The sequence below is a fragment of the Nicotiana tabacum genome, chromosome 19 (genome assembly GCF_000715075.1).
Source record: "Nicotiana tabacum cultivar K326 chromosome 19, ASM71507v2, whole genome shotgun sequence".
Lineage (NCBI taxonomy): Eukaryota > Viridiplantae > Streptophyta > Magnoliopsida > Solanales > Solanaceae > Nicotiana > Nicotiana tabacum.
In genome coordinates this window covers 80,309,425-80,323,500 of record NC_134098.1, presented here as the reverse complement: position 1 = coordinate 80,323,500, position 14,076 = coordinate 80,309,425, and the positions used below count along the sequence as shown (strand labels likewise).

The following is a 14,076-nucleotide window of genomic DNA, read 5'->3' as shown; positions in this document are numbered from 1 at the left end:
GAAGTTGGTGAAGATACCTTTCTTGGCGGGAACTTTTTTTATCCCCTCTGAAAAGTTTCTGACGCTTGATTAGATACAGGTCTCTCCGCATTTAATGCCCCGAACACGTGTCACTCCATAATTTAGCAATACTTTCGTCGGTTCTTGAGTAATTATGTCCACTTAGCCGCCTATTCCTTTACTTATACACCTTATTCTTCTTCTTTTACACTTCACAGTTTTTCAAAACTCTCTCAACTTCTTTACACTCAACTCTTCCTTGCTTTTAATCTTCTTCTTCAAAGAACCCTTATTACCTTATGGTAACCATGGTATCCTCCTCCAAGAATTAAAGCTCTCTAAACAACAAATAGAGCACCGATGATGGTACCCCTCCCATGGTGAGCACCAAGATTTTTTGTGGGGGAGTAATAAATTTTAGCAAATGTGGCACCATTCTTTGCTCACCGGCATAGATGATGACAATGACCCTGGATGGATTGAGCGTTCGTTGTATTTTCCACCAGGGATATCATCCCGGCCACAACTCCATCTTTCCCTGAATCATGGACTCGTACACGTAAGTTCAACGTCTGTCTTTTCTCTGATGAAAGGTTGTTGCAAGCTGTTACTGATCCTTCTCTTTTCATTATTTCAGCAACTCGGTGGACACCACCAATGGTTGAAGGCTTGGACCAGTGGGTCCAGAAGATTTTGGATGTTACCACGTCTGAGACCCGCCGGTGGAAAGAATTGGCCCTCAAATACGGGTGGAAGGCAAAAATCATGGTAAGTGGATTCTCGAAACTAATCTTGTGTTTTACCTCATGTATAAGAAAATTGGTTAACTTCTTTTTCTGTTGAATTTAGGTCTTCCGCAGGGCTCTGTTACCGTCCCCGAGGAGCATATTTTGGCTTATCCCGTAGAGGCTGTGAAGTTGCCGAAGGAGGTCTTTACCCGAACAGGCACCATCGGACCCACTTCCGGTGCAGGTGCTTCCTCTCAGAGTTCCCGGCCGAAGAACAAGCAACCAAAAACGCGATGCTCCTCTTCGGCCAAGGGCAAAAATAAAAGGGTGAAGAACGCCATGCCCAAGCCAGACACAGCCATTGTGGTGATTGATGATGATAGGGAAGCCAGTGATAAAGAGTTTTCACTACAAAGAAGACAACGATATTCATCAGCTCAACAAAATGCTTAATTTGAAGAGCTTATAACGCCAACCGAGGACGACGTCTAAGCACACTAGGGAGAGTATGACTTAGTGGAGAATGCCAATTCTCACTTTCGAGTACTAGTCACTGCTCTAGGTACTGTGAGGCTGAGTATCGGGCCTCCTCTGTCTTCGGTTGATGAACAACCAACAACCAACACTACCTTTTCCTCAGCTACTTCTCAACCCACAATTCCATCAGCTTCATCTTATTCTACGCCAGTCATTCATTCATCACCGGCAACTGCTACATCACCTCCACCGGCTGCAGACACCCGAGAAGAGGATGTCCCCCCTCTCTAGTCTCTAGACCATGGGAATTTGGGGCACAACTATTCGCCCCCTCTGCAGATCTTCAGAGGAGGATGAGCATTTCCGTCTCGGTTTCTACCGAGTGCCATCTGCTGTCCCGGCTGGTGGAACTTGCTAATTACTTGAAGTCGCTGGCTTCAGAGAAAGATAAGAAGAAAATACACTCTCTTTTAGGGAGTGTATGATAAACAATGTCACGCACAATGCAACAACGGTATGATATTTGTTGCTTTGTTTCTTTTTGACTTGTTATGATAGGATTTTTGATTTGAGTTTTTGCTTGGCAGGCTAACTTCCTTACTTCCAAGGGCATTCACAAGTTGATCCTAAATAAAGAAAGACTTGCGTCCGAGTGGTATCAACTATCGGCCAAGCGGAGCCAAATTACTACTCGCCTCCTGGCACTGGAAGCACAAGCTACCGAAGCTGGTGAGTTGGAGGCTCAGTTGCACCAACTCGAGGAAGAAGTGATGGCCCTTAGCCAAGAAGTTTCCCAGTTAAATGTACAATTTCAAGAAGCCAAGGCTAAATGGTCTGAAGTCCAAAATATTGTTCTTGCTGCTGCCGAGCGCAAAGCTGCCTCTATTGAGAGATTGAATAATTAGGAGGCAGCCTTGAACTCTAAAGCTGAAGAGGTTATTGCTATTGAGGAGAAGCTTTCCCAGATGGATGAGAAGTATAAGAGGGTTATGGAACACAATAAAGTTCATATCTCTATTATGCGTTACCTTGATCTCAGCCTTAGTGCCGCAAAGTTTGAGCGGAATAGCCTTTCGACCGAGGTTGACCAGCTTAATTTAGAGCTCCAGCACCAAGCAGATTCCTTCACTGTTGAGAAAACACATTCTATGTATAGCATGAGGAGAAAAACCTTGGAAGAGGCCAAAACGGACGTTATTGATTTTGATGCCGAGATCGCCAAGACCCATGAGCTGGAGTCAACTTCCCAAAGGTGCCTCCCGGTTCGGCCCGATGCAACTGACTCTTCTGGTTCCGAGTTCTCGGGAACCAAGGAGGAACTTTAAGGGGATGATGACGAAGGCAAAGATCCCGAGCCGGCGGCAGATCCGCCTACTTCACCTGGGGGCGCAGATGCTTCGCTTCCCAAAGTTTTAGGGACGCAGTAGTTTAGTTTTTTGCTTTCTTTTCCCTTTGTTATTTTCTTTTCATACTTTTGTACCTGTGCTGCTTGGCACGTTTGTTGTATAAAAGTACTTGTTGTTTAAGCATTTCGCAAAGTTTACTTTTTTGCATTGAATTATGCAAAGCTTCGATTTCATTTTCCCCGATAACATTTGAGTTCCAAGCATAAACTCTTCCGGAACCAACCCTTTACCGTGAGGGTTTCATAAGAGAGGGCCCTCTTATGTTTACTGTTCTCTTGAAAAGGATGTCTCTTGTTCATTCCGGTACTAGAATTTGAAGTACTTGATTAACTTTCAAATGATAAAATTAATTCATTGTTTGGACAAAAATAAGATAAAAATAAAAAAACTTTACTTTATTCCTCCCATTTTCAAAAGTACATAAGCATTCATCGTGCTGAAAAGAAATTACCATTACTTGTGGCTTAATTTGTACAACTTATTTCTATGGGGTTGGCTGCGTAGTCCCTGGTCCTAATGATATATTCTTGTTCCCGGATTCTATAGTCCCAGTTTCCGCGGCAATCATGTTGCCTTATTCTCATATCATTCCCCCAAGTGTTCGAATGTGAAGAATGTGAAATGGAACACTGGAAGTCTTGCTCCTTCGAAGATTCCACTAGTGAATGGTTGAATAATCCTTGGTCCGGCAACAAGCTTCATTCCCTTTTAGGAACTTTGCTACCGAGCCAAGGATTATCTAACCACCCTTAGTGGTTTGTAGTGAATGGGCACTAGTGAACGGTCGGATAGCTTTTGGTCTGATAGCAAGCTTTCTTTCCCATTAGGAACTTTGCTATCGAGCCAAAGACTATCTAACCATCCCGTAGTGGCTTATTGTTTCCATGCCTTGTCATTTAAAGGTCTTATTTCTACTGCTGGCGCTTTCTTCGTATTATGCTTTCCATTGCTACCTCGTTAAAAACCTTTCCAGAAAAACCTAATTAGGACAAAAGTTGGAAGAAGGAAAAAAAAGAGTAGCACATACTTTCAGTATAGGCGGTGCTCGTCAGCAATAGTACCTTTTGAGGTGTGACACATTCCAGTTGCTCACAATAATACTTTGTCTTAATTTTCCAATTCATATGATCATTTTCCGATGACAGCTGAAACTCGGTAGGGGCCTTCCCATGTCGGACCCAGCTTTCCTAGCTCTCGGGTGTTTTGAGTCATTTTTCTTAAAACCAAGTCTCCCATTTTGAAATAACGGAGATTGGCTCTTCGATTATAGTATCTTTCCATTCCTTGTTTCTGGGCCACCATCCTTATATGCGCAAAGTTCTTGCATTCGTCAAACAGCTCCAATCTAACCAGCAACGCTTCGTTGTTTGCTTCTTCGTCCGTCCGGAAGTATCTCATGGTAGGTTCTACCACTTCCATCAGGAACAAGGCTTTCGCTCCGTATACGAGAGAGAAGGTGTCTCTCCCGTGCTTGACTTGGTCGCCGTTCGGTATGCCCATAGCACTCCCCGTAACTCTTCGGGCCATTTGCCTTTCGCTGCTTCCAATCTCTTTTTGAGATTTTGAATAATCACCTTATTCATCGATTCCGCTTGGTCGTTTGCACTCGGGTGGTATGGCAAAGATGTGATTCTTTTTATTTTCAAGTCTTCAAGGAATTTTGTGACCTTTGCGCCTTTAAATTGTGGCCCGTTGTCACAGGCTATTTCCTTTAGTATCCCAAACCTGCAAATTAGGAAATCGACCACTTCGCGCTCGCCAATTTTCTGGTAAGGACTTGCTTCAACCCACTTAGAGAAGTAATCAGTTAAAATCAAAATAAACCTTACCTTACCAGGAGTCGACGGCAGCAAAACGACTATCTCCCTCTCCCATTTCATGAATGGCCAAGGTGACAATACCGAATGTAATAGTTCTGCTGGTTGATGCACCAACGGTGCATGACGTTGACACTTGTTGCATTTCTGAACAAATGCCTTGGCGTCTTGTTCCATCCGGGGCCATTAGTATCCTACCCTAATTAGCTTTAATTCTAATGAATCTGCACCCAAGTGATTTCAATAGATTTCTTCGTGAACTTCTCTCATAACATAATTAGCCTAGGAGGCTCCTAAACATCGGGCCAAAGGACCTTGGAAAGACTTTCTATACAACTGGCCTCCCCAGAAGCTGTAACGAGATGCTTTAGTGCGGAGTGTCCAGGATGCCTTGGGAATTTAGGGTTGTTTGTAGTGCTCAAGATAGTCGATGATCTCATTTCTCCAGTTCCAGACCAAATTGGTTGTGTTTACTTCATAATAACCGTCCACATTCAATACCGAATGCATGAGTTGCACGATCATACCGCAGTATAATCCTTTCTTTCTGTGGAGGAGCACAGATTGACCAGTGCATCTGCTTCAATATTTTCTTCTCTCGGGATACGGGTGATTAACCATTCCCTAAAATGTGTGAGCAGAGTCTGGACTTTCACTACATATTGTTGCATGTATTCCTCTTTGGTGTCAAAGATCCCGTATACTTAATTTACCACCAGTTGGGAATCACATTTGATTTCAACGACCTCGGAGTCTAGTCCCCGTGCCAGTTCAAGTCCTACAATCAAAGCATCATACTCATCTTCATTGTTAATCAAGGGAACAATTCTTATGGCATGCCTCAGGGTTTCTCCTGAGGGCGTAATTAGTACTACCCTGAGCCCGGACCTTTTCACATTGGAAGCTCCATCCATGAATAAGGTCAAGACTCCTAATGTCGTCTCTGACACCATTACCGCTTCTTTGGTGGCCAAAGGCAGTAGTCTGGGTCTGAAATCGGCCACGGATTCGGCCAAAACTTGCGATTTGATCGTAGTACGGGGTTTATACTCTATGTAGAATTCACTCATTTCGACTGCCCACTAGGCCAGTCGACCTGACAATTCAGGTTTTTGAAGGATATTCCGCAGGGGAAATGTTGTCACCACAGCTATTGGGTGGCATTTAAAATAAGGCCTAAGCTTTTGAGCGGCGACTATGAGAGCTAAGGCCAATAGATAGGAGATTGCGTACCTTCGTCTTTGCGTACTAAAATAGCACTTACCATTACCTCCGAGACCTCTAAGTAAATTACCAATTATTTGCCTTCCTCCGATTTCTATAGTAACAGAGGGATCGATAAATACCTTTTCAAATCTTTCAAGGCCTACGGGCATTCCAGAGTCTATTCGAAGTTGTTTTTCTTTTTCAGAAGTGAGAAGAAGTGATGGCATTTTTCTGAAGACCGGGAAATGAACCTACTTAAAGCGGCCAGTCTTCCCGTTCACCTCTTAACCTCTTTCACATTTGATAGATGGACGGGTATGTCCTTGATGGCTTTAATTTTAGCGGGATTGACTTCAATCTTCCTTTGTGACACCAGGAAACCCAAGAACTTACCGGAGCTGACTCCGAATGCATACTTTTCGGGGTTAAGCTTTATATTGTGCTTCCTTAGGATGTCAAAGGTTTCTTGGAGGTTCTTCAGATGATCACCTACATTCAAAGACTTAACCAGCATATCATCTATGTAAGCTTCCATTGTTTTCCCTATTTATTTTTTCGAACAGTTTGTTCACAATCCTCTGGTAAGTGGCTCCGGCGTTCTTAATCCCGAAGGGCATCACATTGTAACAATATGTGGGAAAGTTTATTATGAACGAAGTCTTTTCTGGATCCTCCAGGTTCATTTTGATTTGGTTATACCCGGAATAGGCATCGAGAAAACTCATCAATTCGTGCCCGGTCGTCGCATCAATCATTTGATCAATGTTTGGCAATGGGAACGAGTCTTTTGGGCATGCCTTATTCAGATCCTTATAATCTACGCATATTCAGAATTTATTATTCTTTTTTGGAACTACTACTACGTTAGCTAGCCAGTCGGGATACTTTACCTCCCAAATTGAACCGATATCGAGCAATCGAGTTACCTCTTCTTTGAGAAACCTATTTCTAAACTCGGCAATAGGGCGTTTCTTCTGCCTTACCGTAGGGATGTTTGGATCCAGGCTTAACTTGTGCACGACCACCTATAGAAGGATACCTATCATATCCGCATACTACCACGTAAAACAATCAATATTAAATTTAAGAAATTCTATAAATCCTTACCTGAACTCAAGATTTACTCCTGTCCCTAAGTGGATTTTCCTCTCCAAAAACTTCTCGAACAATGCGACTTGTTCGAGTTCTTCCGCTGTGGATTTGGTTTCTTCTCGTACTTGGAAATACCTTGGTACCTGATAGGATTCCTACGGCTCTCCCCTTTGTCGACTTTTTTTGGCACGTGAGCAGGCGTCGGTTCCTGTAATTACTATGTCGCATGTTCCTTCCCTTTACTACTGGAAATCGAGATCGCGTTGATCTCCCTCGCTGCCGATTGATCTCCTCTTATTTGCTTAATTTTCTCTGGAGTTGGTAATTTCAGAAGTTGATGGTATGTTGATGGCACAACCTTCATCTCGTACAGCCATGGTCTTCCAAGAATAATGTTGTAGCCCATGTCGCCGTCTACTACTTCAAACATGGTTGTCTTCATGACCCCTTCGGCATTTGTGGACAGCAGGATCTCCCCTCAGGTTGTCACACTTGCTAAGTTGAACCCGACGAGGAGCTTTGTAGCCAGAATGATACTTCCCGTAAGCTTGGCTTGACTCTCCATTGGATAATATTGGCTGAACTCCATGGGTACACCAAAACACGTTTAATTATAAAATCCAAAACATTAGGAGAAATTACCAGGGCATCGTTGTGAGATAGTAGGAGTCCAATGGTGTCCTCTTCCGTGAAGGTGATATCGTCCTCGAAAACTTCCCTGAGTCTTTTTCTATGGGTCACTGATACCTTTTGTCTTTTTGCTGCTAAAAAGGTTACACTATTAATCTCGTTCCCTCCAAAAATCATGTTGATTGTTAGACGAGGAGGATCTTCCCCCGTCTTTGAGGGCTTCGCGTTATCCCGGTTGCGGTCGTAGTTATTTTTATCCCGGTCGCTTAAGAACTCTCGGAGGATGCCATTTTTCAGCAATGTCGCCACCTCCTCTGGCTGGGATCAGATCTCATTAGCCTCGAGAACCGTGCTTCCTTAATGTTCCTCATCGCCGATACCGGTTCTACCATACTGACATTGAAATTGTACTCGGATAGTTTGGGATAGGTGGAGTCCCTGGAGCCTGACGTCTTTTTGTCCTGCAATGATCTGTTATTTCGGCCACGGTCGACTCTCCTATCGGTAGCAAACATGTTTGTCGATCGAAAACCTCTGTCGCATCCTTCGGCCCTTTCATAGGGCAAAAACCGGCCTTTAGAAGACCGTCGATCTGTGTCGAAATCATCCTTCAACTTTTTCTTATTCTTTTCTCGGTCTTAACCCTTGGTTGATGCCGAAAAATCGATTTGGCCATCCTCTATTCTTATCTTTGATTCGTAGCGGTTGCAAACATCAGCCCATGTCGTTGCCTGGAACTCGAGCAGACTTTCTTTCAGTTTCTAAGAAGCGTCAGAGCTCCTCGGGTTCAACCCCTTAGTAAATGCCTCAGCTGCCTATTCATCTGACATGTCCGGTCGCAACATCCTTTGCTTCTGGAATCTAGTCACAAACTCTCGCAGCAATTCAGACTCTCCTTACGCAATTCTAAATATATCGGCCTTTTGGGCTTGAATCTTCCTAGCCTTGACATGGGCCTTGATAAAAGAATCCGTGAGCATCTCAAATAAATCTATTAGGTGCTCAGGTATAAATGAATACCATATCAGGGCCCTTTTCGTGAGGGTCTCCCTGAACTTCTTCAGCAAGACTGACTCAATCTCATGAGGAGCTAAGTTGTTTCCTTTCACCGCCATTGTGTAGGTGGTGATGTGCTCCTGGGATTTCGAAGTCCCGTCATATTTTGGCGCATCTGGAATTTTGAATCGCTTTGGGATTAACTCCGGTGCTGCGCTCAGTTTGAACGGTAACTGGGTGTATTTCTTTGAGTTCGGTCCTTTCAACATTGGCGGTGCACCTCGGATTTGGTCTTTCGGGCGTTTATTTCCCTCATAAACCGCATGAGTTCGGTTTTAAAGGGATCATTCCCATTATTATTACCAGATCTGTCGTCGTTCCCCCCGGCTCCGTCGGAGCCGATTTCATCCCTCAGGCTGTTGTTATTAACCCTTTGTGCTGTTTGGTTTGGGGAGCACCGGGAGGAACTGGACCTCTTCCATTCGCATTGTTGGAAGCATCCAATAACGCTTGCCTCAACTCAGTCATGACCTGATCTTGTCGCAAGAGATGATCCATAATAACCTTTTGTTGTTTCCTCAGGATTCTCACTGTTTCCGCAATGTGCTCTTTTTCAGCATCATAAGGAGTTGCCTCCCGAATGTGTCGTGGTTATTGCTCGCCATGGACTGGCGTGGCTATATCTTCTTCGTTGCTGGTATCACTGATCGAATTTTTGTGTTGAGGCTGATTTCCTTGGGCCTCAACATTGTGTGTGATGTTGACATCGTTATCCACCATTTTTTACGATTTTTTGCTAAGAAATAATGAATTAATTAGGTTAATAATAGATGCAAGGATCAACTCAATTACGCAATTGTCTAAGCCCCACGGTGGGTGCCAAACTGTTTACCCGTAAAACGGTACTGTTAAATTTGTAATGTGGTTTATATACAAGAGAATCGATTTGACCCCAAAATGATAAATAAATTAAATAAAATGCAAGACATAGCGTCGAAATCGAGATAAGACAGCAAATACTTGGTTCCAGGAGTAGAGTTTCCGAAGGCAGTAATAAGAATATCAATAGACAGGAAATAAAGTATTATTGAGCTTTTGAATAGTATGTAGCATAAGTTTGTCAGAAAATTGGTGTCCTTTACGATGGTTGTTGAAATCACTATTTATAATTGCATCTAGGATCAAGCACCTCTAAATGACAATTATGGGGGCCATTGATGAATGTGTAATGGGAGGCCATGAATGACAAATTTTCTATAACGGATTGTGTATTTAATATTAAAGAATATTATTCATTAAATATCATCGGGTGACAAACATCAAAGGCAGATCTAGGATTCTTATAACATGGGTGCACCACTAAAGAAAGGAGAAAAAAAAAGTATTAAGTGAGAATTGATACCTACTCCCCTAGATAAATAACTTAGCATTCAACCAAGTGCACCATTTAGCTTCTTTGAAGCATGGGTGCTAGCAGACAATATTAGATCAATTATAAAATATATGTACATGAAATATCTAGTTTGGCGGAAAGACCATGAGTTCACGTGCCCCATTTGTTGAACTATAAATCCGCCCTTAGCAAATATTCGTTTGTCTTCATTAGCAATATTCCCTTCGGGGTCTTCTCGGTGTCAACCGTAGTTGCTGTCCCCGATCTTGGTCTCTACTTGCCTCGCTTTCCGTCTGCCTCCGATTTCACATGTCGTTTTATTACTTGAGTATTTAATACAAACCGATTTCACCATATACAACTATGAATGAATTAACCATCAGCTAGTTCAAAAGTTTGCATTTGTTTATATGTCTTAAATAAATATCCAATAAATCAATCTAGTTGAGAAGTGTTCGTTTCAGTTATTTGAGAGAGAAAGAGGTACAGAGAATTTTACTACGAATCTCAGCGATTCAAAATAGTTTATTCATGCATTACCAATACATATTTTTACATCACTTCTACATATCCTGCAATTCAATTAATGCGAGTATTATTTAACACGTTCAACCCAACACTGCATTATCCTATGCGAAATTTGCTGAGGTTAATTATTCATATACCTTAACTAAAAACTATACGTATTTTTTAATATTGGGATTAATTTTTTCTATACTCAAACTAAACGACTCCTTATAAGTTTCATTCCTTCTGGAATAATCATAGATGTACGCTTTATTGATTGTGCATCTTTTATGTTATTTAACGGTGTTTCACTACTGTGAAAATGAAATTTTAACAGCAATGGAGAATGCTCTAGTTAATATCCCTTGACGAAATTCAAGGTTACGAAAACCATAGCCTATAAATAGCCACCAGATTCAAGTCATCGAAACTATCTAGTACGCAGTGGCAAGTGGTAACACAAAGCACAAAACAAATTAATATATAGAGAAAAAATGCATGCAATTAATTCAGGTGGCCAGCTACAAGCCTTTTGGAACGTTTCTCAGTGCAGAATAGAACCGAAAGAGCAATTCCCAATGTTATCAGAGTCGAATGAATTAAAACTGTATAGGCATGCAGTATTGCCAGTACATTGCACGCCCTGGGACGTTCATTTTTTCTTCGAATCTCTCCAAAACAAATTTTTACTATTCGCAAAATTTAAGTCTTCTCACCCATCCACCCCATTTATAAGGCAATGGCCATTGCTAGATCTTCAGATACTGCCATGACCGCAGAAGATTAATGGCTTATGTCTGACACGTAATAAAATATATGAAAATTCATTATTAAAAAGTAAAGGCAATTCAGCCAAATTTATATATATTCGAACTCTACTGTCAAAATTCATGCACAAATTTTTTCAACTTTGATTGGGTATGTTTAAAGTTGTTCAAGTGGGTAAATTTGTAAATTTTTATAGATTTCAGGCATGGCTACCCGCCCCAAAATCGGCTGCCCACGGTTATCTTTCTATTATTGAGGTTTGCTTCTTTTCAACTTTTTAAGAGTTAAGTGTATTTATATTTATATTCAACGAACTTTCATGTCCTCCCCTCCTCTAACATGGGATAAAGTTCCTTTGTAAAAGAATCTTTCAAAGTTTTATTTCCTTTCATTTCTCATTCACCTCACTTAACCGATAAAACTCCAACACACACTTAGGGAGAGAAAAAAAATCCTTAACCGCCTTTAAATAACAATGGGTGAGAAACAAAAAAGGAAAAAGCAATTATATATTAAATTAAGATCCCAAGAAAATGCAGGGCTCCACACGTGCATAAGAATGTATGGATGTATCCCAGGATCAGAACGATTCCACAGCTTCACTTGGATCATTCCTTCGTATTGGTATTTTTACTGCAACAACGAACTATGATTTACGTTGGAGAAACTTAACTTAGTCCGAAGAGAGAGAAAGAGAGAGAGATTCTCGTCCACTGCACTGTGGTAGCTCTTGTGGTTCCAAAGGAGACGAGTCATCACTCTCTCCCGACTTTAAGCCAAATTTAGATTCTTCTCCAATTGGCTCTATTCCGCCTTTAACCCCTCGTAATTCCTCACCTCTTTATTAGCATCAAAATTGGCCATCCTTTTTTCAATCACCCATAACCCTATTCCTTCCTTTTTTTTTTACATTATTTTACAAACTTCTACAACTCAATAATATGGCATTAAACTCTATTAGAAATTCATGGACTCCGCAGCAAAACAAGTTGTTCGAAAGGGCTTTAGCGCATTTCGATAAGGACACTCCTGACCGCTGGCAAAATGTGGCTAGGGCTGTAGGAGGCGGAAAATCGGTCGACGAAGTCAAGCGACACTATGAAATCCTTATTGAGGATCTCAGGCGCATTGAATCTGGTCTTGTTCCTCTTCCTACTTACAGGAATGGTGGCACCATTGGAGTTGCAGCCGATGAAGAACAAAGGTACGTATTAAACTAGTGTTAAATACGTAATTAAGTAAATAAAAGTGCGAAATAATTTATGATTTTAAATTAGATAAGCAACACAGTTCAACAATTAGTACTATATATACTAAAACCTAATCCATTCATTTAGGTTTTGCACCATCAACATGTTAATTTATTTTAGGCTACACATAAATGCTTACTAAATAAAATTATCTGTAATTTTCTTTTAATTAACCTAATTTTGTAATCACTTCTTATATTGTTCGTGCATAAAACTTAAACCTTTGCCTTATTTTTCGAGATTCAATTACAAATTTTCATAAACAAATAGCCGGGGTAGAAGAAATAAAAAATGGCCAAAAGAGATGGAGTGGCGCGCCACAAGTTTGAAAGATACTGCATGTATCCCTATCTACCCTATTCCAATTAAAATACCTTCAATTCTTGACATTAAAAACAAAAAAACAGTGTCTCCAATACTAATTAATTGATGATTAATATAAAGTCCATTAGTTGTTAATGTAATACATTAAAAATTTTTAGTTTAGCAACTCTAATCGTTAGAGGATTAATCCTCTTTCAACACACGGTTGATACAATAGGTCTAGTATGCCTAGGATACCTTTGAGAGAGTAAAATCCTATCCGAAGTGATTAACTATATCTGAATAATAGAACTAATACATATTAAACTTCTAATAGAACTTACCTATATACAGAGGCGGATCCAGGATTTGAAGCTTATGGGTTCCTACCGTAATTTTAAATTAATATGTAATAATATCTGGGTTCACAGTTAGATATTTATAAATATTTAGTGAATTTTTTAATATAAATACTGGGTCTACACAAAAGTTATTGGGTTCCCGAAAACCCGTAGGCAATGCTCTAGGTCCGCCCTGCCTCTATAGAAAGCACCGTAAATATCCTGACAAGAAGTTAAAGAAGTACTCCTATGTTCTTTATTATGATCCTCGCCATTTGCATGTAAAATATTCAAACTGGTTTCATTATTAAGCACGTAGTGACTTAAACCATTTGAGTCTTTCTCTCTTTGATGGATACTTTAAATGTTGGCTAATATTACTTTCTTTTGTAATTCTTGAATAGGCTTCTGAGGTATCTGAACCTGCACTAGTGATGATGTTAATAAGAAGATATTAAGCTGGATATCGTTACCTAGCAAGGCAAGTGTATGAAAGAAAGATGATGTCCTTAAAATTACTGTGGAAATTTGTACCTTCTCCTTTTGTTAAATAGTGTTGTCTGGTACTTTAATTCCTATATGTTTTATTGCATTGTACTACGACATTATCTTATGTATTATCGAATCGTATGAATCTCTCATGTCATTCTATCCTGTACAATAGTTGTTTCAGTGTTTCAATCTTCAAAAGAAATTAGCATATTTACCTCATAAAATGTCGAGTACCGCCATGTTTTCTTCTAGGGTTTTATGATTTTGTTTATCGCAAATAGAACTGAGTTAGTTCTTGGATTATACCCTTTGTTCCTGTCCATTTTTTATACTCTTTTCTTTTTAGTTTCTTACAAAAGAATCAAATCTTCTTATTTTATTTTATTTTATTTTGAGTGACATGCTCTTATATATAATCATAAAAATATTACTATGGCAAATCTAAGATCACTACACGTTCTAATGGTACCTTTGATGTGAATTTTTAATCCTTTTTAATTTATACCCAGTCAAATATTGTTGAAGTACCTACTCACATTTAAGAATCATGATTATAATATTTGGAAATGATAAAGAAAGTGTTCACGTTATTTGTACAATTGTAAGTACGTTCTCATGATTATATATTGCTTTGGAAGCCAAATTAAAGCGAAGTGGAAAAAGACACAAA

General features: G+C 40.3%; 1 protein-coding gene across 1 annotated transcript; it reads left to right on the top strand.

The window, feature by feature from the left end:
- The first annotated feature begins 11,839 nt into the window (after positions 1-11,839).
- LOC107793374 (protein RADIALIS-like 4) lies at positions 11,840-13,502 on the top strand. The gene is made up of 2 exons (XM_016615712.2): positions 11,840-12,224; positions 13,319-13,502. The coding sequence occupies exons 1-2, from the start codon at positions 11,962-11,964 to the stop codon at positions 13,344-13,346; spliced, it is 291 nt and encodes a 96-aa protein (XP_016471198.1). The 5' UTR covers positions 11,840-11,961; the 3' UTR covers positions 13,347-13,502.
- The last annotated feature ends 574 nt before the right edge of the window (positions 13,503-14,076 follow it).